This window comes from Solanum lycopersicum, chromosome 12 (assembly GCF_036512215.1).
Source record: "Solanum lycopersicum chromosome 12, SLM_r2.1".
Taxonomy (NCBI): Eukaryota; Viridiplantae; Streptophyta; class Magnoliopsida; order Solanales; family Solanaceae; genus Solanum; species Solanum lycopersicum.
Window position 1 is genome coordinate 3,090,846 of NC_090811.1, and position 22,766 is coordinate 3,113,611.

Genomic DNA, 22,766 nt, shown 5'->3' on the forward strand with positions numbered 1-22,766 from the left:
CGTTAAGACCTTTGAAATGAACAAGTTTCTTCCGCAGGAAAAAATGGTGCATTTTCAAGTTCAAACGAGCCCCATAGCAGGCAAAGGTAGATTTTACAGATTTTTGTGTGCTATAGCCCATGGATTTTTTTAATTCGAAAATCTCGAAACAAAATGGCCGAAATTTTTCATAGATGTCTGTTAAGACCTTAGCAATGGAACCAGTTCATCTCGCGGAAAAAATGATGCATTTTTAAGTTCAAACGAGTTCAAAAGTAGACAAAGTCAAACTTTACCGATTTTTTGTGATATATCTCATGAATCTTTTTTATATGGAAATCCTAGAAGAATATTGTTGAAATTTTTCATGGACATCGGTTAAGACTTTAGAAACGGAACCAGTTTTTTTTCCGCGGGAAAAAAATGGTGCATTTTCAAGTTCAAACGAGTCCCAAAAATGGCAAAGACAAATTTTATCAATTTTCGTGTGCTATAACTCATTAATTTTTTTAATCCAAAATTTTCTAAACAAAATGATGCAGTTATTGAAACTAAAAAATGATGTGAGTATACGTGAAAGTTCCACTACTCATTAAGGAGGTCTTATAAAGTTTTTTGAGAAAGAAATTTTGAATTCTCCGGGTGTCAGATCATGGGCTAGTGCACATCAAAAAATTCGAGCGACTATTAAAAAGGGCATGTAAATGTCGTAATTGGTGTCAAAAGTTTGTGGGAGTGTACGTAAATGTTACATAACTCATTACAGAGGCCCTCTTAAAGTTTTTTGATAAAATAATTTTGGGTACTCTGTGTGTCAGATCCATGGGCTAATACACATGAAAAATCGGGGAATTGGGTGATCCTTTAAAAAGAGCCTTTAAATGCGGAAATGAGCCTTAAAAATAGTGCGAGTATATGTGAAGGTTTCTCTACTCATTAAGGAGGTCCTTATAAAGTTTTTTGGGAAATAAATTTTTAATTCTCCGTATGCTTAGATCATGAGTTAATACACACGAAAAATTGAGGAATTTGAATGACTCTTAAAAAAGGACTTGTAAATACGAAAATGGGTGTTCAAAAAATTGTGTGAGTATACGTAAAGGTTCCTCAACTCATTACGGAGGTCCTTATAATGTTTTTTGAGAAAAAAATTCAGATAATTTGGGCGCCAGATTCATGTGCTAATATACATAAAAAAAATCAGAAAAATTGGCGATTCTTAAAAAAATGACTTGAAAATGTAATAATGAACATTAAAAAATAGTGTGAGTGTACGTAAAAATTTTCCAACTCATTACGAAGGTCCTCACACATGTAATGATACATGTTTAACTTAATGAGGACATGAGCTAAGATAAATAGGTCAGCAGGGGCGGATCTAGGAAGGCTCAAGGGGTGTCACGGGACATGACTTCATCGTAAAAAATGTTATATAATAATTAAAAGACAGAAAAGAAAAACAATATATATATATATATATATATATATATATATATATATATATATATATATATATATATTGGATACTATGTTTTCTTAGAGTTATTTATTATATCATATTTATTTTTCTAAGTTTTTTTTTAGAATGAATTTTTTATCTTCAATCGGTAGAATAAAATTTAAGTAAATATCTCAGAAGGTCATTCAACTTTGTTTTATATCAAAATCACTCAACTCTGAATAATTTTTTTTATATAAAATCACTCGATCAAAATTATCATAAAAAAATTTTTAGAAGATAAAATCATTATTTTTAAAGTATATATATTTACAAGAAAATTCTCAAATATTTTGTAAGTCATGAAAAAGTTAAAAACAATTGACATGAATTTTGAACTTTTTAGTAAATTTATGGAGCAAATCAAATCTATTTTTAATGTACTTTTCGTTGAAGATTATTATAAGAGGCAGATGAATCATTCAATTAATTAAACTAATATATCAATCAAATCTCATTGCTAATCATCTATCAAACTCATCGAAGGAATTTATGAAAACTGTCGATAAATTATATTAAAGAATAATTTCACAAATAAATTTTTTTAAAATTCGTATCTTAACTTGATTCGTTGATCCATGATTGTAATTTTTTTAAAAATGGGAAGTATTTTTTTTAATTATTGCAAAGAAGAAAAACATATAAAAAGTAGAGATTTTGTGGGAGAACAATTAATTTACTTTATCATATTAAAATGTTCCTATGGTAAATTTGACCAAGTGATTTTATAAAAGAAATACTCAAAGTTGAGTGATTTTATTGATACAAATCAAAGTTAAATGACTTTACAACATAATTTTTTAAGGTTGAGTGACGTTTTGAGATATTTACTCATAAAATTTAAGGAAAATGCATAAATACCCCTAATCTATGTCCGAATTTTCAGAGATACACTTATACTATACTAAGGTCTTATTACCCCTAAACTTATTTTATGAATAATTTTCTACCCTTTTCGGCCTACGTGATACTATCTTGGAAAAAAATGTCAACACGCGCTGGGCCCACAAGATAGTGTCACGCAAGCCGAAAAGGAATAAAAAAATATTCATAAATATTCAGGGAGTGATATGACTTTAATATAGTATAGGTCTGTCTCTGAGATTTCGGCCATAGGTTGGAGGTATTTGTGCATTAGCCGAAAATTTTATATATAATCTATTCTATTACAATTATAAAATTGAAGGGGTTAAAATGTATAAAAATAAGTTAGGTGGGTGCAAAAACCACATATTACTTAATTATTAAAAAGAAAAATGGTGCCCACTCATCAGTGTAAACGGAAGTTCAAATTCAGTACTGCGATTCCTAGGGTTTAGGCCGGAGAGGACGACGGAAGAAGATGAAGCCGGTAGTAGGAACAGTAGTGTCTAACAAGATGCAGAAATCAGTAGTGGTGGCAGTGGATAGACTCTTCCACAACAAGGTTTACAATCGATATGTCAAACGGACCTCCAAATTCATGGCTCATGATGACAAAGACGAATGCAACATCGGTGACCGCGTAAATACTCTCTCTCTCTATTGTGATTTGGGAAAAAATGGTCCTTTTTCAAGTTTGCTGATGATTTTGTTTTTGATTATAAGCAATTAATTGGCTTCAAAATAATTGTTTGTATAATTGATGAAACAAAAAAGCACCCAAATTTACCCATTACCTAGCCTAGTTATAGATATAGAGATTCATTTGTGTTTAGTTGTGATCTGTTTGTGTTGTAGAATTAGGTGAAAAATGTTATATTGATCTGTATTTTTTAATTATGATTTCGTTAACTTGCAAATGGCGTCAAAATACATGTTTGTTCCTGTGTAAACTAATGAAACACCTAAAATTACTCATACAGATACACATTATAGAGATACATTTCATTTTCCTAATTCTTCGTTTGCCTCTCCCTTTCTGGTAATCTGGATGTAGGTACCATTAGTTGGGTAAAGATTGGTCTTTTTTTAGTGATGTTGCTAATGGTTATTCAAGTGTATTAGGTTTTGAGCTTGTAGATTAGCTATGAGACTCCGAAGTAATTGTTTGTTTTAATGAAGAACAAAGAAGCACCTAAAATAGCATATCTAAACTCATTGTGGAGCTTCTTTTCCAAATTCGTAGTTGACGATGTGTTCTCTTATCTTCTATGCTTGTAATCTGTTTTTTAGTACGTGAAGTGGGTGAGTCATCGTCATTGTTCAGTTCAAAATTTTGTCAATGATGTTATTTCCCGCACCCATGGGGGTTAGTTTATGTTCAGTAAAGTGGGTTGGGTACCATGAGGTCTCCGGATCAGTCACAAGCAAAGGCAAAATCACCAAGTGATTTCTTCCAGTGTGTCCTAGCCGTGCTGGACAGAGTACTTGTGTTGATGGGTGGTAGAAGGTACTATGTGGAACTAGATGATGCGTGGTCAAACACATACACCATGATTATAAAAAAAGAAATGATGTTATTAATAATGCTATTTCCTGGTTGCAACTTTGTATATAGAAGGGGGTTTCATGGTTAGTGTATAGTCTTATAGCCTTTGAAGACCACAATTAATTTGGAATTGTATTGTGGTTGACTGATGTGTTCTTCTAATGGAATTTCTGATTATATTACACCTTAAGTTATACAAGACAAGAGAAAAAGGTAAACTTTCCCTCTGAATACTAGCACGTGTGAATTACATTTCTTATCTCGAGTATGAGGAAGAAGGAGAGTGGTGAGATGGAAGCCATGTGCATAATTTTAGTTCAGATTTGGTAAATTCCGAGTATAGATGATGTATATATTTGCTTCATGTCATTAAAGGTTCTTTTGCTTTTTCCCGGTCAAATCATAATAAAATTTACTACTATAGCTGCGGTATATGCAACTGAACTGATATGTTAAGATGGTTTACTTTAATCCTTTAGTGTCATAGCAATGGAACTTTCAATAGTATTCCGTTGTATCTGACAGTCGTTCTTGTAACTTCCTGCCTCTTATTTAAGATCAATACTACTGAATTTTTGTACAGTTGTGAATGTTGTTGAAGCTTATTAGTGATGATTTAAGATTATAATTGGGGAACAAGATATTGAGTTGGGGATGAAATTCCGATTTCAGGTTAAGTTGGATCATTCAAGACCACTGAGCAAGCGCAAGCACTGGGTTGTAGCTGAAATTTTGAAAAGAGCAAGAATTTATGTGCCTCCGCCACGAGTTACCACTGAGAGGGTCAACAAGACTCAAGTGTCTGCCCCCTAATGCTAGTTAGAGCTGAAAGAGAATTACTATCTCAATCTTTGTCTTGTGTATCCAGAACAAATTGCCTATTAACTGTTAACTTTTTTGAAACAAGTACTGCTCACTGCTCAGAAACGTAGAGTTTCTACTCAACCTCCTCGATCAGTGCAATTAGATTACCATTTTATTCCTGCACTCAATAAAAAAAATTTATCCTTTAGTTAAATATCAGTTATTCCTGGAAAGGTTACATTCAATTACTACCATTGAATTTGATATTGTTTTCATATAAATAGTGTCGAACATACAGAAGCTAACAACATGATGATATTACAACTCTTTAAACAGCTGAAGGAGACAGTATTTTAGCCCTCTTCAGATGATATGGTAAACACCCTCTTCACAAGCATAACTATGTAGGAACTTTAATTAAATGCCCAAAATTTTCTGCTTCTACGTTGACGCGAAAAAAGAGTTTCTTCTGTATCTAATATGAACTGAAAACCTTCAATAGACAAGTCCCAGAAGCATTCCTAGAAAACATATCTGTCTGGGGGTGCTTCTTCTGGAATCTGAAAAAAGAAGCAACAAGGATGTAAAAACTGACTTCAATATGTTATGAAAATTGGTACTTTAAACGTATTACAACGAATAAAATACATAGGTAGACATGCTTGCATATGCACCATATATCAACTTTGGTTAAACACATAACTGAATGCTAAAATGTATACACTCTTGAGGGGCGCTCTGATGTTCCAGTATCATATTTCAAACCACATTTGATACTTTTCGACTATTACAAAACTGCATATGACCATAATCCTATCGAGCAGTTTTCAAGAAAAATGATATATTTAGCTTTTTCTATAAGGTCTCTTGATTCAAATGAGCTGAGGCTCCTTCGGAAACAGCCTCCCAGGACTCTGTTGAAGTCACGTCATACATAATGGTGAAAAGCAAGGAAAATATTAAGAGCATACCTCCCCAATTTTCCATTCCTTCTTAGTCCAAATGCTGTTATCCCCGCTGAAGTCCTCTGTTGATGCAATATTCCTGCAAAATGAGGGCATCAGAAAGAACAACTAAAAGGACGTCATCATAAGGTTACGGTTTCAAACTTCAATAGAAGAATGAAAAGGCCAAAATATTGGTGGATTAATTCTTCTCCATAGTCTAAATAATAATCATGGCAAGTTAAGTAACTACAGCTGCAACTTACGTCAAGTTGATACTGACAGGGGACGTCGCAACAGGAAAAAGCCCCTGAGAAGTAGTAGGAAGTTGGCCACCAGAGGGATTAGCAAAATGTGGTGAGGTCGTAGAGGTGGAAAATAAGTTCCTTCCAGAGCTTGCGAAAATACTGCTGGGAGTGGAAGGATTTTGATATGACTGGGTAGGGACTTGGGTTCCGAAGCCAAAGGAACCTGCAAGCAAAGTCAAGCTACTAAATAAAAACGCATACTCAAGAACTGATAATACTCGAAAACCCTGTCAAATTACCTGATGTTGATGTATTCCCAAATGAAAAAGCATTCACCCCAGATGAATTTGATGTCTTAAAAGAGTTCCCAGGGAGACTGGGTTGCCCAAATGTACTAGTTGGTGGAGTTGATGTCCTGTTAATTTGAAAAAAATGAAGTCAGAAGCTGGTAATAGCCAAAATTCTAGCATATGCAGATTTATGGTAGAAACTACATGTGTGAGAAAAATAATATTTCTACCAAAGACGATTAAAGAACTTCAGTGCTGGATGTTATATAAAAAAGGAACTGAGAAAGATTTGGAAGAAAATTCCAATCTTCATATTATGGACGGTCTGCAAGCAAAGAGACCAGCTGTGGTTTGAAGGAAAAGCTGCAGCTATCTACATGATGAAATGTAAATCTCTTAGCTTACTGGCTTGTTGGATGTAAATTAAATCATGTTATGAAGATGTTGCTACGATAGATTTTATTAGCTCATTACTAATTGATTTTGGTTTAGCTAACAGTAAAATTAACTTATCAAAAAAGCCAAATTCTAGTATAAATGCACTAATGCAGGTTCTTATGCATCAGTCTAACCCTGTATTCAGTATGGTTCCCAACTGACTAAAACTTGAGGCTGAAGGAGGAAAACTGCTTTGAGCACTTGACAATGCATTTGGTGCAGCACCAGGAAAAGGACTTTGAGCACTCAATGAGGCATTTGGTGCGGCGCCAGGAAAAGGACTTGAGGCACTTGGAGTGGCACCAGGAAAAGGACTTTGAGCACTCAATGAGGCACTTGGTGTGGCACCAGGAAAAGGACTTTGAGCATTAAGAGCAGAAGTTGATGAAGATGCATAAGGATTTTGCAATAGATTTTCGAATTCAGCTACTTTAGAATTAACCTGGCTCCTCTCTCTCTCAACCTGCATTAACACGAGGACAGAAAAAGGTTTGTTAGAACTTAGAAGCAAAATCACAAGATGATATTAGCTGATGAAATGATAAGAGTTTACTAATAAGTTGTGAATCATGTTAAGTTAGTTATCTCTCTTAACTAATCTAAAGCCCTCTGCTGCACCTCAAAGTCTTCCTTTTCGATAAGATAGAATTCTTTGATTGATTTTTGAGAGTAAATTGCATTTATGCATATATTCAAATAATGAAAACAATTTGCAATTGCACCAATCAGTATCAGCCAAGAAGACAGATCAAGAAGGTAGCGACGGCGGTGTCTTACAATAGACATCAAGCTCTGTCCACGTTTCGCATCATCGTATGCTACTGCTCGCAGCTCTTCATAGCTAACATCACCAGTAATATCACAAGGACCACTGCATACAAAACAAATTGCAACTGCTGATCAATCTCTTTGATCTACCAATTTCATGAAACAGGCACGTGTACATAGAATTTGAATATGGGCCCACCAGATATATGCAGGGTTCCATAGAATAGAAATATGAATCTTTTTCTTTTTTCTACTTTCAGTTTTAGAATAGAGAAAGAGTAGAAACTAAGAGGATGCTCTCTAGAGGAGTTGCAACAAGTGCACCCTATGATATTTTAGTTTGAAAAGAAAGAGAAAAGGTGCAATCACTTCTCCAACCAGTGTTCAAGAAAGCGAGCAAGCGAGCAAGCGATGAAGCGAAGCAATGCGAGCCTTCTACGCTTCACAGACTAGAATGAGTATGTGAGCACTTCATCGCCTAAAGCGTGAAGCGGGGCCCTATTACTTTTTACCGCTTCACGCTTCCCTGAACACTGTCTCCAACCAAAATTCCTCAGACTAAGATTTGAAAATTGTCATCTCCCAAGACAGGCTTCAACTGAACAAGCTCAACCTTGAAATAGAAGTGGTAGGCGGATGTTGAACTCTTCAACTTGGCCATTGAAGAAAGCGAAGGCTGGGCCTGAGACTAGGAAAGAACAAAATATGGGGGGGGGGAGGGGGGGGGGGCCAATAGCTGATAAAAGGCACAAACTAAAAAGATACTAGTATTTGTGTTAATGCATGATTCGTTCTTTGAGTAGTAGATCATTTAGGGAAGAGAGAACTCTGTGGGCTCTGTTGAATTGTCTCCAAACTCTATCTGGCAAATGATCCAACTCATTAACTCTCAATAATAATTAAAGAAGCTTGATGAGTACTTAAATTGGCAAATAAAAGAGAGGGCTGGGGATCTTCATATTCCAATTAATACTAATTAAAGAAACTAGATGACTTGCCAAACAAAACAGAATGATCTACAATGGGTCTTCTTCATGAGAGAAACTCAAAGTATGACGCAAGCTGATTTAGAAAAGTGAGTGAAGTAAAGTTAAGATCTAAAACATACTTTTTACGATGACCATAGCAGGTAAGCAGCCACAATGGCTTCTCATTATTAAAATCTTCCACAATCTGGCGTCTGCATGACTCAGCATCTGTGCAGCTTCACATGTAGCAGAAACAAACCATTAATTCCACTTAAATCATAATGCTAAAAGCAAAACAGAAAGGTTTGTGCCACAGAGCACTCACGTGTGATTAGGTGCTACAGGCTGATTGTCGGTTTGCCGCGATGAAGAACTGTTGGTAGTTGCAGAACGAGTCCACTTGTTTTCAAAAGGCTAAAAATGAAAAAAAGAAGTTAGTATGCATATGAAGACCTGATAAGAGTTTATTCAGGATAAACCAGATGACTCAATCCTGGGAGAGTTTACTTCTAGGTCACCTAGACTTTTACATTGTCATAAAACCTATCAATTCATTTTTTTTTTTTTTTTTTGATAAAAACCTATCAATTCATTTTAGTTCTTCATAACATCTAGAAAACAGGATAGAATCGAACCTACACATACTCATGCAAAAGTCCACAATCATAGTTGTATTACATGAATATGTCACTGATCTGATAAAGAAATAATACTGAAAGTTACAAGGACCATACGTAAATATTGACTCACCAGTAAACTGCTGTTGGTGACAACAGTATGTACATTGGAAAATTTTAATAACCACAAATACAAAACAGTAAGTATTGGACTCCACAAACTTATTATAAAATATTTAACTCCATATGTTTCCCTTTATCAACCTTTCCTTAAGATTCATGTGACTTTTTAGTATGAAGAAAGCATCAGTGCCATTATTTTGTTCGCTGAAATTAAAAGATGGCCTTGTAAAGATGAAACTTCAGATAGCATATAAAATTTCGTAGCAGTCTTGCTATTGAAACTTCTTTTTCAATTAACGAGAAGGACTCGTATGTTGTCAACCAAAATCCTGTTCCTTCTCTATATGTAAACCCCACAACAGCTACATTCTTATTAACACATATTTAAGAAAATGTAAGGCCTGACATGACTGAATTTTCAATGGTTCATATAACTTTCAAGGCTTAAATAGCAGCAATGGCAGATTGGAACGGAAAGGAAATATGAATGGGAAGTTCACTTTGAAGTCTTGTTACAATGTTCTAACAGGACAAACCCTTGTAATTCTGAAGGTTCATAGGAAATAAGTTTGGAAATCAAAAGCCCCCACTTGGTTACGTGTTTTGTATGGTTGTTGAACAAAGAAGTTTGTGTTACCATTTCAAAAAAAGAAACGGAGGAAGAAGCTTGCCTTAGCGAAAACAACTTGCAAAGAAGTGGCTTTTATCTAAGTAATAGATGCTACATGAGTTGAGAGAATTCTGGAACAAATGAATCCTCTATTATTACACTGTTCAGTCTGATTTTAAGTTTGGCAGATGTTCTTCAGTATTTTGGGACTAGAGTGGGTGACGTCAAGATCTACAGGTGACGTTTCAATTTTTTGGAGTAGGATGGCTTCGTTGGGCTTTGAACATGAGACCTCATGGTTCTCAACCCACTTCATTGGGGACTAGGCCATACCCATGGGACATTTCTAAATTTCTTACTTCCAATTCTTTATCTTTATGACTCACCACCGTTTCTTCAACTCTTAAGATAATACCATTGAGCACTTACAACATGTTAACACTTGTTGAGACATGAAGATAAAGAATGATATGAATTCTAGTGTCTAGGATTAAAATATCTAGAGAGCCATTATCGCTTGGCATGTATTAGCAGGTAAAATTGAAAATATGGAGAGAGGACTCCTCAAAAATGGTACTGAGGAAGCATATTATTTATAATAAATATAATAAATGCTAAATAATCTGCAGCAAACAGCTATAATTAGAGAGTAACAGCTAAAGTACCTTGTATTGATTCTGTTTGAGCCCCAAATCACTAGAACCTCTTGGCTGGGAGTTGCTCTGAACACCAAAACCAAAAGGGTTGGACTTTGTCTGCTGCATATTTGTACTCTGAAAATTAGTGGATTGACTGCCAAATCCAAATGGATTTGGCTTCGGTTGTTGTTGGGCAGCATGAAGAAATTTACAACGTTCACCATATTGACAGCTGGATGAATAAGACAACAATCAGATCCTATTTTTCATACTCAAACAAAGGAACCTATTCATAACAAGGATTACTCAACTCTCATAAAGAACTACTAATTAAATTAAGAATTTTTATGTTTCAAGTTAAAGACATCATTTTTACTTTCTAAGACATCACAGCAAAAACACCACCTTTCTAAGTTCTAGATGGAATATCATACCAATTATTATTCGATCTTAGGTCAATATTATGTAATTTGAAAAGGAAACACAACCCCCTACCTCCCGCGAGTTCACTTCCCAACCTAGCTTTATATATCCAGATATATGAAAAAATAAAAAAGGTTCAACCGGGGATCTGTCCCCCCTTCATTTAACCTTTTGGTAGGTCCCTGTTATCCCACACTAATGTAAATAAGAGGCATGCTTAACATTCATTCTTGATGAGTTCCCAGAAAAAGGAAAGAGACATTCTTTTTGAAACAAAATAACAAGAAAAGTAAGAAAAACAAATTGAAACGGAGGGAGTAATATTTATTCCTTTGCTAGGACTTGAACATGAGACATCATAAGAAAAACAAATTGAAACGGAGGGAGTAATATTTATTCCTTTGCTAGGATTTGAACATGAGACATCATGATTCTCAACCCTCTTTATTATCCACCGGCCACACCCTTTGACCCTAAAGCTCATGACTTTACTTAGCTAAGATCTTTCAACCATTACCATAAAGATTGAATACAACAATCAAGCAACCAACTTCCCATCAATCCTAAACCACTAAGGCAATATGAATTTTCTAAATTCATCCCCCACCCCGGCCATACCAGATAACTCTATCCACCAGACCTGGACAAATTTTAAGAAATCACCAAGTGTTTCTACCTACATTGGGATTTAAACTAGCGACATCATGATTTACAACCCACTTCATTAACCATCTACAACACCCTTTGATGCTAAAGCTCATAACTTTACTTAGCTGGGATATTTCAACCATTATAATAAATATTAAGTACAACAATCAATCAACCAACTTCCCATCAATCCTAAACAACTTCACCCCCATCCCCACCCAATAAAATGCTCAAAGAAACTATTTTTACTCAACTCTACACCTTTATATCGATTAGCAAAAGAATAATACTAAATAAAAATTGAATCTTTGACATGAAAGTTTCAAGGGTTAATCAAGAATCCTATGAATATATGCATAATAAAGTATATAGATTGAAATTAAAACCAATTTTTTAGTTATTTTTACCTGCCACGCATAAAATTTCTGCAGGGTTCTTTCCTTGGAGGCATAGCGTTAAGTCCTTTTTTTGCTGCTTCTTTTTTTCTTGACTTGTAGCTTCAAAATCTTGGGTCTATTTATAAAAAAAAATACTTAAAAAAGAAGGAGGTGGGTGTGGGTGTGAGGGGGGGGGGTTGGGGGGTGAGACGGGGGCGAGTCTTTTTTTTTTAAAAAAAAAATAAAATTCTCGCCTCTTACTCTGTATTGAAGTCCGATTAAATCTCAATCTATGCAAAAAAAAGTTTCATATTAAAAATTAAAGTTTTTTACAAAACTCAAACTCAAAATTTGAAAAAAATTAAAAAATCTCGATGGTTTTTCTATTTTTAATTGTAATTTTTTAGAGGCTAATGAGTATTGTTTTTAGTTCCATGTAGAATGATATTCAATTTATAGTTACAACTAATATATGAGTTTCTTTTTTGTCTATTATATATATTATACCTAAATTACCCTCATATGCAGAAAACAATGCACACTTGACATAAGATAAAATAGTCAAATAATTGTAGTGATATATAATTTGTTAAAAATTGTAGAGATTTATAAACAGAGGGCTAAAATCTATGCATATCATCAATTAATTAAAGGTTAAAATTTGCTTAGATACATGAGAGACAGTACAAGAATAAAATTAAAGGTTAAATTTGCTTAGATAGATTAGAGATGTTACAAGAACAAAATTTAAAATTTGGTAATATTTTAAATATTATAGCTTATACTCAATTTAATTTGTTTTAAATGTTTTTATTTTGATTAGACGCTAAATTTTAGAAAAAAAATTAATAGCATCGATCAAGAGACAATTTCAGATCAAAGTATTTTATGAATTATAAACATCTCAAAAAGATAATAGAGACCTACAAAGATTTACTCAAATCAAACAAAAATTAACCCTCGAGTGCAAAAGCATAAGAGAAAATCTTTGTAAAATTAATCATTATGAATCTTACAATAAATTTAATTGACACGTTCAATGAGAATAAAAAGAGAATTCAATCAGTTAGTTATTAAATATGAATCGATAAAATGCAAATTATATAAAAACTGTCATTTTTTTATATTTAAAACCCTAATTAATCGAAAATCTCAATTTTAAAAACATTTTCTCCTAATGAATTTTACGTAATTATTCGTAAGTTTTAATAAATTAAATTTTAATATAAATATCAAACACGAAACGATATCGAGAGGGTGGCCCTTAATAGTTCCCCCTTTTGAGTTCTTTTGACGGTTAATCCAACAATTTGCTTACATTTCCCCATTCTTGTTTTCTCCGTTCACTGCTTCCTTTATATATCGAACTTTATCTTCTTTAACAATCCCATAAAATCCATCAAATTTTTCTCTGTAATCATGGCTGCATCAGCCTCTTCTTTTACTGCTAACAGTTTTTCGCAGCCCATCAACTCCACCAGATCCATTGACAACAACAACAAGAAGACCCTTTTGGGAAATCAGCTTAAAGATAGCTCCTTTTTTCTTGGATCAGCTAAGAAACTCTATATGAAGAAACCCTTTTCGTCTCAGAACTCGAAAAGCAGATCTATTGGTGTTTATGCTGTTTCTGAGGTTGCTAAGAACAAGAAGCTCAAAACAGACTCACCACTCTCCAATCTGGTACTTGCATTTTTTTACTTTCTTCTTAAAAAATGTTTATTTTTGATAATTGTGTTGTTCAGGCCAGCTTGTGTGCAGATGGGAAGAAATCACAATTGATGTTTGTTTTGGTCTTTTGCAATTGGGTTATGCTTGTTTAAATCATTGGTGTTTTGAACTGGATTTCTGTTGATTAAGTGCTTATATTTCGTTGTACCAAAAGTATGACGATTTAGCATTACAATTTTGGTGTGAATTCCGATATGGAGTGTAAAATTTACATACTTAGAATCTGTAAGATTAGCAGCATTGTGTGAATTTGAATATTGGTTAATTGTTGTTTTGAAAACACGATTTCCATATTTCACAAGTAAGTAAACTAATGTTCAGTGTTTTTTGATTGTTAGAACGGGTAAGAATCTCACATTGGTTGGGGTATGGACGGGCGGTTTGTTGATATGGAATTGGGCAAACCTCTCGTCAAGATCTAGCTTTTGGGTTGAGTTAGGCTCAGGTGATATCTTCACATTGTATTAGTACCACGTCAATGCCTGTTTGGGATTTCGGTCCACGTTCTAGTTGAGCCTAGATGTGAGGGGGGAGGGGGGTGTTAGAGTGGGTTAGAGTTTCACAATGGTTGGGAATAGACGGATGATTTGCTTATAAGGACTTGGGCAATTCTTCCCTTAAGAACTATGTTATGGGGTTGAGTTAGGCCAAGTGACACATCTTTATTGCAGTAAAATCATATATTATTATAAGTGGAAAGCTCTCAACTTAAAAAAGTTGAATTACTATTTAGCTCGTACAACAAATTAAAAAGTAATTAAATTTTTAATTAATTAAATAATATTATTGAACAATATTTTCTGACAATTAATTTGAAAGTTGAAAAGACTTGATCACTTTATTATGAAATTTGAAAGGATGCATGAAAATGAAAAGTATAATCAGTTATGTACGGAATTTAAAGGGTTACATCACTATAAATAGGCTTATATCCTTCATTGCATGGAATTCAAATGGCTACATGAGTACCATGACTGACATATACTCATATTCATCATTTGGATTGTTACAAAGAGAGTTTTCCAGGCTGGATGGAGTTCAAAGCATGAAACAATTTTAGCTTCTTGGACAATATGCTTGGTCTTGATAGGAGAATAATGGTTTGGGATATCAGGATCGATATATTAAGAACAAACTCCAGAAGATGAATCACTAGAGTTGCTATTTATTCATGGTTATATTATTACAAATCTAGCATATGGCTGAACATCCACCATGATGATCACCTGTATGGAGATAATCTCTCCCCCCCCCCCCCCCCCCGGATGGTCCTAGGATACTAATATATATATATATCCCTTGGGTAAGTAACAATTGTTTTTTCCTATAACATTTTCATATATGTATTTAGCCAACAAAGATTGAGTCAAATTTTGTTTTCATTTAAACGTGTAATATACACGTGTAATGCACGTGTCAAGAACTAGTATCTAAAAATGTACCAAAAGTTGTATAAGCTCTAACACTAGTAAAAGTATTATATAAAATTGAACACAGAGTAGTTATTTTTGTATTTGCTTGTGTTATTCACTCTACTGTAAGCAAATCTAGTTCTAATTCAATTTTTTGTTTGTGTTGTCAATCTAGTTAATTACCAAGGATGAAGGGTTGGAGTTGTATGAAGATATGGTTCTTGGAAGAGCGTTCGAGGACATGTGTGCCCAAATGTATTACAGGGGGAAAATGTTTGGTTTTGTGCATTTGTACAACGGCCAAGAGGCAGTCTCTACTGGGTTCATTAAGCTACTGAAGAAGGAGGATTCTGTGGTTAGCACTTATCGTGATCACGTCCATGCATTGAGCAAAGGGGTTCCAGCACGTCAAGTGATGAGCGAGCTCTTTGGGAAGACCACTGGCTGTTGCAGAGGCCAGGGTGGCTCCATGCACATGTTCTCTAAAGAGCACAACGTTCTTGGTGGTTTCGCTTTCATTGGTGAGGGTATCCCTGTGGCAACAGGTGCCGCCTTCACTAGCAAGTATAGAAGGGAGGTCATGAAAGAGGCAGATTGTGATCATGTAACTATGGCCTTCTTTGGTGATGGAACTTGCAACAATGGCCAGTTCTTTGAGTGTTTGAACATGGCTGCTCTTTGGAAATTGCCCATTATATTTGTTGTTGAGAACAATCTGTGGGCAATTGGGATGTCTCACTTGAGATCTACTTCAGATCCTGAAATTTGGAAGAAAGGTCCCGCCTTCGGGATGCCTGGGGTTCATGTTGATGGCATGGATGTGTTGAAGGTGAGGGAGGTAGCAAAGGAAGCTGTTGCCAGAGCTAGGAGGGGCGATGGTCCCACTCTGGTTGAGTGTGAGACTTACCGGTTTAGAGGACACTCTTTGGCTGATCCAGATGAGCTTCGTGACCCTGGTGAGAATTCCAATCCCCTTCTGTGTCTATTGTACTTATTTTATATTCCCCTAATCCATTCAGCTTTATTTCTTTTAGTACTGCTGCTACTGGTATTAGTAGTACCATACTCTGGCTTTAGCATATGTTTTAAACTTGCTGAATGTACCAATCATTACGTTCTCTTTATACGCTATTGTTAGTCTATCTCATAAAACTCAGGTAGCTTTTCTGTAGTCTTCATTAAATGTGATCTCATTACACTGTTGACTCTTTCGTGAAAAAAACAAATAGTTTGGAGTTGAAGCTTTGCTTTTTATTGTTGTTGTTGTTCTGTTTGTAGTTAGAACTAGTGAATAACATGATATCTGCATTTTGATCTATCGGAGTGTGACAAATTGGTTGAAGACTATGGAAATTGTAATGCTTAAGAAATGTGAGAAAATCTAGTATTGCGCTGGTAAAGTGTGTGCAATGAACATTTTTCGCCCTTTGATCTATATTGCTTCCATTTAAGACTAAAACGTTAAGTATTAGTGTCTGAGGGTCGCCGCATATTTGTATACTGCAGATGAAGTATATAGATTATAGACAACATAAGAATACTATGCACAACAAAATTGCTCTCATGGACAGAACTCCAGTTTTGAAATGCTATAAATTTTATGACAGCTTATAAGATGATCAGCCTCTGAAATCCATCATTTTTATTGTTGTATATTATAAGCCAATGATTTCTCGTATTTGACCTTAACCTGTTCATCTTGGCAGCTGAAAAGAACCATTATGCTGCACGAGATCCTATCAGTGCCTTGAAGAAGTATATGTTTGAGAACAATCTGGCAAGTGAAGCAGAGTTGAAGGCCATTGATAAGAAGATTGATGAACTGGTTGAAGAAGCTGTCGAATTTGCGGATGAAAGCCCTCATCCTGTTCGTAGCCAGCTGCTCGAGAACGTGTTTGCTGATCCAAAGGGCTTTGGCATTGGGCCTGACGGAAGGTACAGATGTGAAGATCCCAAGTTCACCGAAGGCACTGCTCATGTCTAGGTCTCAAGGCACATTCAGTAATCAATAATATCAGGTTCTAAGTTACTGAATTAGTGATTGCCAATTATACTTCTATATAAAGGTCTGGAAGTCCTCCTTATTAGGAAGTTTGGTACAAAGGTACTTTATTATTTCAATTTTAGTTCAAAATTTTGTTGTTATTAGTTTCACATTGTTTTCAAGTTGTACTATATTATGAACAACAAAATCTATTTCAAACACACAATCTCTTATTTGGAAAAACCAAGTTGTATGGTTATAATAATCGTCTCGTATCCAAGGGTGTGGTTTAGTGGTCAATGAAGTGGGTTGAGAGCCACGACAGGTTCAAATTCTAGCAAAGACCAAAAAAAAGCCATTAGGTGATGTGTTCCCATCTGTCCTAACCTTTGGTGGATAGATTTACCTAGTACCTGTTGCTGGTGGGAGGTGACGTGGAATTAATCGAGATGTGTACAAACTTGGAAAACATCACCTAAAAGTTTTTAAATTCTCACCCATCTGTTGCTCTGTATCGAAGTTCGATTAAATTTCAATCTTTAGTGAAATGTCTCATATTAAAAAAAATTAAAATTTTTATAACTGATTCAAACTCGAAATCTGATGAAGAATGAAGGATCTAGATGATTATTCTATTTCTAATTCTTTTTTAATTTTTTGGAGGCTAATGAGTATTTTGTTTAGTTCCTTGTGGAATTATTTAATTTATTAAATAATTAGTATATTAGTTTTTTTTTTTTGTCTATTTATATATATTATGCCTAAATTACAGTCATATGAAGAAAATAATGTACACTTAACATAAGATAAAATAGTCAAATAATTGTAGTGATATATAATTTGTTAAAATTGTAAAGATTTATAACTAGAGAGATTAAAACTATGCATATATCAATTAGTTAAAGGTTAAATTTGTTTAGATATATCAGAGATAGCACAAGAATAAAATTGAAGATTAAATTTGCTTAGATACACAATAATAAAAATTGAAATTTGGTGATATTTAAAGATTAAAATATTTTAAATTATTGGTTATTATAAATTATGGTCTATTTGATTTATCTTAAATATTTTTATTTTGATTAGACACTAATTTTTAGAAAAAAGCGAGTAACATCGACAAAGAGACAATCTTAAATCGAAAATGTGTTTTCATGAAGTATAAACATCTCAAAAAGATAATAGAGACGTATAAAGATTTACTCAACTTAAACAAAAAGTGACCCGCATGTGCAAAAGCATAAGAGAGAATCTTCGTGAAATTAATTATTATGAATTTTACAACAAAGTTAATTGACAGATTCAATGACAATATAAAGAGAATTCAATTAATTCGCTATTTAATACGAATTGATAAAATGCAAATTATTCAATAAGTAAAAATAAATTTTTTTTAAAAAATAAAACATATCTAAACCCTAGTTAATCAAAGTTTTCAATTTCAAACCTTAGGTATGAAAATATTTTTAGATAACATTTTATTCTAATGAATCTTATCGTAATTATTTATAAGTTTTAATAAATCATACGACAATATAAATATTAGACATCGAACGAAATCGAGAGGGTGAGGCCTTAATAGTTCTATCAAATTATTAGTCCAACATCCCCATTTTGAGTTCTTTGACGTTAAATCCAACAATTTGCTTACATTTTCCCTTCTTGTTTTCTCCGCTCACTTCTTCCTTTATATATCACGCTTCATCTTCTGAACAATCCCATAAAATACATCAAGTTTTTCTCTGTAATCATGGCTGCATCAGCCTCTTCTTTTGCTGCTAACAATTTTTTGCAGCCTATCAACTCCACCAGATCCATTGACAACAACAACAAGAAGACCCTTTTGGGAAATCAGCTTAAAGACAGCTCCTTTTTTCTTGGATCAGCTAAGAAACTCTATATGAAGAAACCCTTTTCGTCTCAGAACTCGAAAAGCCGATCTAATGGTGTTTTCGCTGTTTCTGAGGTTGTTAAGAACAAGAAGCCCAATACAGACTCCTCACTCTCCAATCTGGTACTTGCATGTTTTTAGTTTCTTCTTAAAAAATGTTTCTTTTTGATAATTGTGTTGTTCAGGCCAGCTTGTGTGCAGATGGGAAGAAATCACAATTGATGTTTGTTTTTGGTCTTATGAGTTGTTTTTTACAATTGGGTTATGATTGTTTAGATCAATGGTGTTTTGAACTGGATTTCTGTTAATTAAGTGCTTATATTTTGTTTTACCAAAAGTATGATGATTTAGCATTACAATTTTGGTGTGAATTCCGATTTGGAGTATAAAATTTACATACTTAGAATCTGTAAGATTAGTAGCATTGTGTGAATTTGGATATTGATTAAGTGTTGTTTTGAAAACACGATTTACATATTTCACAACTAAGTAAACTAATGCACAACGTTTTGTGATTGTTAGAACGGGTAAGAATCTCACATTGGTTGGGGTATGGACGGAACGTGTGTTGATATGGAATTAATCCTCCCCTCGAGATCTAGCTTTTGGGTTGAGTTAGACTCTGTGCTATTTGGTGGGCCAAAGTAGTCTACCGGCGGTGAAAAGACGATAGTAGACCAGACGGGGGCACCACTAGAACACCCGAATAAGGATCTATTTTCTTTTGAAGCTATAGTACATATGCACTTTATACGTTTGTCTTACTAATAATATTCCTTAGCGTACATCTGTACTATAAACCTCCCCTCTGGGAGGTGTTTTCAAGGGAAGGCGGACTCCGCAGCTAGGTATCATATTTGGGATTCGCGTCCACGTTCTAGTTGGGCGTAGATGTTAGGGGGTGGTGGTGTTAGAGTGTGTTAGAGTTTCACATTGGTTGGGAATAGACGGATGATTTGCTAATATGGACTTGCACAATCCTTCCCTTAAGAGCTAGTTCATGGGGTTGAGTTAGGGTCTAGTGCCACATCTTTACCGCAATGAAAAATATCTATAAATGTTCCAAAAGTTGTAGTCAAAGAAAAATGGTAATAAGCTCTAACGCTAGTAAAAGTATTATATAAAATTGGACCAGCGTAGTTATTTTTGTATTTGCTTGTGTTAATTCACTTACTGTAAGCAAATCTAGTTTTAATTCAATTTTTTGTTTGTGTTGTCAATCTAGTTAATTACCAAGGATGAAGGGTTGGAGTTGTATGAAGATATGGTTCTTGGAAGAGCGTTTGAGGACATGTGTGCCCAAATGTATTACAGGGGAAAAATGTTTGGTTTTGTGCATTTGTACAACGGCCAAGAGGCAGTCTCTACTGGGTTCATTAAGCTACTGAAGAAGGAGGATTCTGTGGTTAGCACTTATCGTGATCACGTCCATGCATTGAGCAAAGGGGTTCCAGCACGTCAAGTGATGAGCGAGCTCTTTGGGAAGACCACTGGCTGTTGCAGAGGCCAGGGTGGCTCCATGCACATGTTCTCTAAAGAGCACAACGTTCTTGGTGGTTTCGCTTTCATTGGTGAGGGTATCCCTGTGGCAACAGGTGCCGCCTTCACTAGCAAGTATAGAAGGGAGGTCATGAAAGAGGCAGATTGTGATCATGTAACTATGGCCTTCTTTGGTGATGGAACTTGCAACAATGGCCAGTTCTTTGAGTGTTTGAACATGGCTGCTCTTTGGAAATTGCCCATTATATTTGTTGTTGAGAACAATTTGTGGGCAATTGGAATGTCTCACTTGAGATCTACTTCAGATCCTGAAATTTGGAAGAAAGGTCCCGCCTTCGGGATGCCTGGGGTTCATGTTGATGGCATGGATGTGTTGAAGGTGAGGGAGGTAGCAAAGGAAGCTGTTGCCAGAGCTAGGAGGGGCGATGGTCCCACTCTGGTTGAGTGTGAGACTTACCGGTTTAGAGGACACTCTTTGGCCGATCCAGATGAGCTTCGTGACCCTGGTGAGAATTCCAATTCCCTTTTGTCTCTAGTGTACTTAGTTTATATTTTCCTAATCCTTTCAGCTTTATTTCTTTATAGTATACTGCGACTGGTATTAGTAGTACCAGACTCTGGCTTTAGCATATATTTTGAACTTGTTGAATGTACCAACCATTACATTCTCTTTATATTCTATTAGTCTATCTCATAAAACTCGTGTAGCTTTTCTGTAGTCTTTGTTAAATGTGATTTCATTACACTTTTGACCCTTTTTGAGAAAAAAAAACAACTAGTTTGGAGTTGAGTCTTTGCTTTTTAGTTGTTGTGCTGTTTGTAGTTAGAACTAGTGAATACCATGATATCTGCATTTTGATCTATCGGACAGTCAAAAATTGGTTGAAGACTATGGAAATTGCTATGCTTAAGTAATGTGAGAAAATCTATTATTGCACTGGTAAAGTGTGTGCAATGAATGTTTTCGCCCTTTGATCTCTATTGCTTCCATTTAAGACCAAAACTTTAAGTATGAGTGTCACCCCATATTTGTATACGGCGGATGAAGTGTATAGATTATAGACAACATAAGAAAACTACGCACAACAAAATTGCTCTCGTGGACAGAACTCCAGTTTTGAAATGCTATAAATTTTATGACAGCTTATAATAGAATTAGCCTCTGAAATCTATCATTTTTACTGTTACATATTATTAGCCAATGATTTATCTTATTTGACCTTAATCTGTTCATCTTGGCAGCTGAAAAGAACCATTATGCTGCACGAGATCCTATCAGTGCCTTGAAGAAGTACATGTTTGAGAACAACCTGGCAAGTGAAGCAGAGTTGAAGGCCATTGATAAGAAGATTGATGAACTGGTTGAAGAAGCTGTTGAGTTTGCCGATGAAAGCCCTCATCCTGTTCGTAGCCAGCTGCTCGAGAACGTGTTTGCTGATCCAAAGGGCTTTGGCATTGGGCCTGATGGAAGGTACAGATGTGAAGATCCCAAGTTCACCGAAGGCACTGCTCATGTCTAGGTCTCAAGGCACATTCAGTAATCAATGATATCAGGTTTTAAGTTACTGAATTAGTGATTGCCAATTATACTTCTATATAAAGGTCTGGAAGTCCTTCGTATTAGGAAGTTTGGTACAAAGGTACTTTATTATTTCAATTTTAGGTCAGAATTTTGTCGTCTTTTTTAGTTTCATATTGTTTTCAAGTTGTACTATATCATGAACAACTAAATCTAAAAGACCTTGCTTTCCTTTTTCTTGCACTTGTATTGCTTCTGAAGATCTAGTTAGTTTCCTGGCATTCTATCTGGACCATTTGTTTAGTTTCTTTCAGCTTCTTTGCTGGTCCGAAACTTTGTTCGAAATGAAGTTCATCCATTTTTAGCACACAATCTCTTATTTCAAAAAACCAAGTTTTATGGTTATAATAGTCTTTTCGTATCCAAGGGTGTAGCTTAGTGGTCAATGAAGTGGGTTGAGAACCACGACAGGTTCAAATCCTAGCAGAGACCAAATAAAAAAAGCCATTGGGTTTGTCCTAACCTTTGGTGGATAGACTTACCTAATATCTATTGCTGATGGAAGGTAACATATATCCATGATATCTATTGCTGATGGAAGGTAACATATATCCTGCTGATGGAAGGTAACATATATCCACGATATCTATTGCTGATGGAAGGTAACATATATCCCGTGGAATTAATCGAGATGCGTACAAACTTGGCCTGGTCACCACGGATATAAAAAAAAAATCTTTTAAATGACGATTATGCAGTTTGATACCACTGCTGTGTGGCTTGATAAATATTGTTTACATGAACTAGCAGATGATACTATATCAGAAATGCCATCTGATACTAAACTTCACACCACGATTAAGAAAAAACATGAAAATATCATGTTTCTTATTGTGTACTCACAGCTCCTCATGCATTGATGTCTTCTTCCAATGATTAGATGTAG

At 34.9% G+C, this 22,766-nt stretch overlaps 4 protein-coding genes across 4 annotated transcripts; 3 read left to right on the top strand and 1 right to left on the bottom strand.

Moving 5' to 3' along the window:
* Positions 1-2,729: 2,729 nt before the first annotated feature.
* Positions 2,730-4,905, top strand: LOC101256066 (uncharacterized). The gene is made up of 2 exons (XM_004251664.5): positions 2,730-2,981; positions 4,560-4,905. Exons 1-2 carry the CDS (start codon positions 2,820-2,822, stop codon positions 4,698-4,700), a joined length of 303 nt encoding a protein of 100 aa, XP_004251712.1. The 5' UTR covers positions 2,730-2,819; the 3' UTR covers positions 4,701-4,905.
* On the bottom strand, positions 4,876-11,946 carry LOC101255767 (zinc finger CCCH domain-containing protein 16). Its single transcript, XM_004251663.5, has 10 exons — positions 11,814-11,946; positions 10,363-10,567; positions 8,673-8,761; positions 8,488-8,583; positions 7,389-7,482; positions 6,746-7,074; positions 6,183-6,298; positions 5,902-6,106; positions 5,663-5,735; positions 4,876-5,251 (listed from the first exon to the last, which is right to left on the bottom strand). The coding sequence occupies exons 1-10, from the start codon at positions 11,855-11,857 to the stop codon at positions 5,213-5,215; spliced, it is 1,290 nt and encodes a 429-aa protein (XP_004251711.1). The 5' UTR covers positions 11,858-11,946; the 3' UTR covers positions 4,876-5,212.
* Positions 11,947-12,934: 988 nt separating this feature from the next.
* Positions 12,935-17,153, top strand: LOC101256355 (pyruvate dehydrogenase E1 component subunit alpha-3, chloroplastic). Its single transcript, XM_004251665.5, has 3 exons — positions 12,935-13,466; positions 15,102-15,882; positions 16,633-17,153. Exons 1-3 carry the CDS (start codon positions 13,203-13,205, stop codon positions 16,908-16,910), a joined length of 1,323 nt encoding a protein of 440 aa, XP_004251713.1. The 5' UTR covers positions 12,935-13,202; the 3' UTR covers positions 16,911-17,153.
* An 811-nt stretch (positions 17,154-17,964) lies between these two features.
* LOC101256654 (pyruvate dehydrogenase E1 component subunit alpha-3, chloroplastic) lies at positions 17,965-22,063 on the top strand. The gene is made up of 3 exons (XM_004251666.5): positions 17,965-18,924; positions 20,027-20,807; positions 21,544-22,063. Exons 1-3 carry the CDS (start codon positions 18,661-18,663, stop codon positions 21,819-21,821), a joined length of 1,323 nt encoding a protein of 440 aa, XP_004251714.1. The 5' UTR covers positions 17,965-18,660; the 3' UTR covers positions 21,822-22,063.
* The last annotated feature ends 703 nt before the right edge of the window (positions 22,064-22,766 follow it).

Excerpts from the sequence above, each read along its gene's own strand:
- LOC101256066 (XM_004251664.5), top strand. The coding sequence starts at position 2,820 with ATGAAGCCGGTAGTAGGAACAGTAGTGTCTAACAAGATGCAGAAATCA. Across the intron at positions 2,982-4,559 it reads AATGCAACATCGGTGACCGC|GTTAAGTTGGATCATTCAAG; the intron begins GTAAATACTCTC and ends TTCCGATTTCAG.
- LOC101255767 (XM_004251663.5), bottom strand. The coding sequence starts at position 11,857 with ATGCCTCCAAGGAAAGAACCCTGCAGAAATTTTATGCGTGGCAG. Across the intron at positions 8,584-8,672 it reads CCTGTAGCACCTAATCACAC|CTGCACAGATGCTGAGTCAT; the intron begins GTGAGTGCTCTG and ends CTACATGTGAAG. Across the intron at positions 7,483-8,487 it reads TGCTATGGTCATCGTAAAAA|TGGTCCTTGTGATATTACTG; the intron begins GTATGTTTTAGA and ends TTTTGTATGCAG.
- LOC101256355 (XM_004251665.5), top strand. The coding sequence starts at position 13,203 with ATGGCTGCATCAGCCTCTTCTTTTACTGCTAACAGTTTTTCGCAGCCC. Across the intron at positions 13,467-15,101 it reads ACTCACCACTCTCCAATCTG|TTAATTACCAAGGATGAAGG; the intron begins GTACTTGCATTT and ends TTGTCAATCTAG. Across the intron at positions 15,883-16,632 it reads AGATGAGCTTCGTGACCCTG|CTGAAAAGAACCATTATGCT; the intron begins GTGAGAATTCCA and ends TCATCTTGGCAG.
- LOC101256654 (XM_004251666.5), top strand. The coding sequence starts at position 18,661 with ATGGCTGCATCAGCCTCTTCTTTTGCTGCTAACAATTTTTTGCAGCCT. Across the intron at positions 18,925-20,026 it reads ACTCCTCACTCTCCAATCTG|TTAATTACCAAGGATGAAGG; the intron begins GTACTTGCATGT and ends TTGTCAATCTAG. Across the intron at positions 20,808-21,543 it reads AGATGAGCTTCGTGACCCTG|CTGAAAAGAACCATTATGCT; the intron begins GTGAGAATTCCA and ends TCATCTTGGCAG.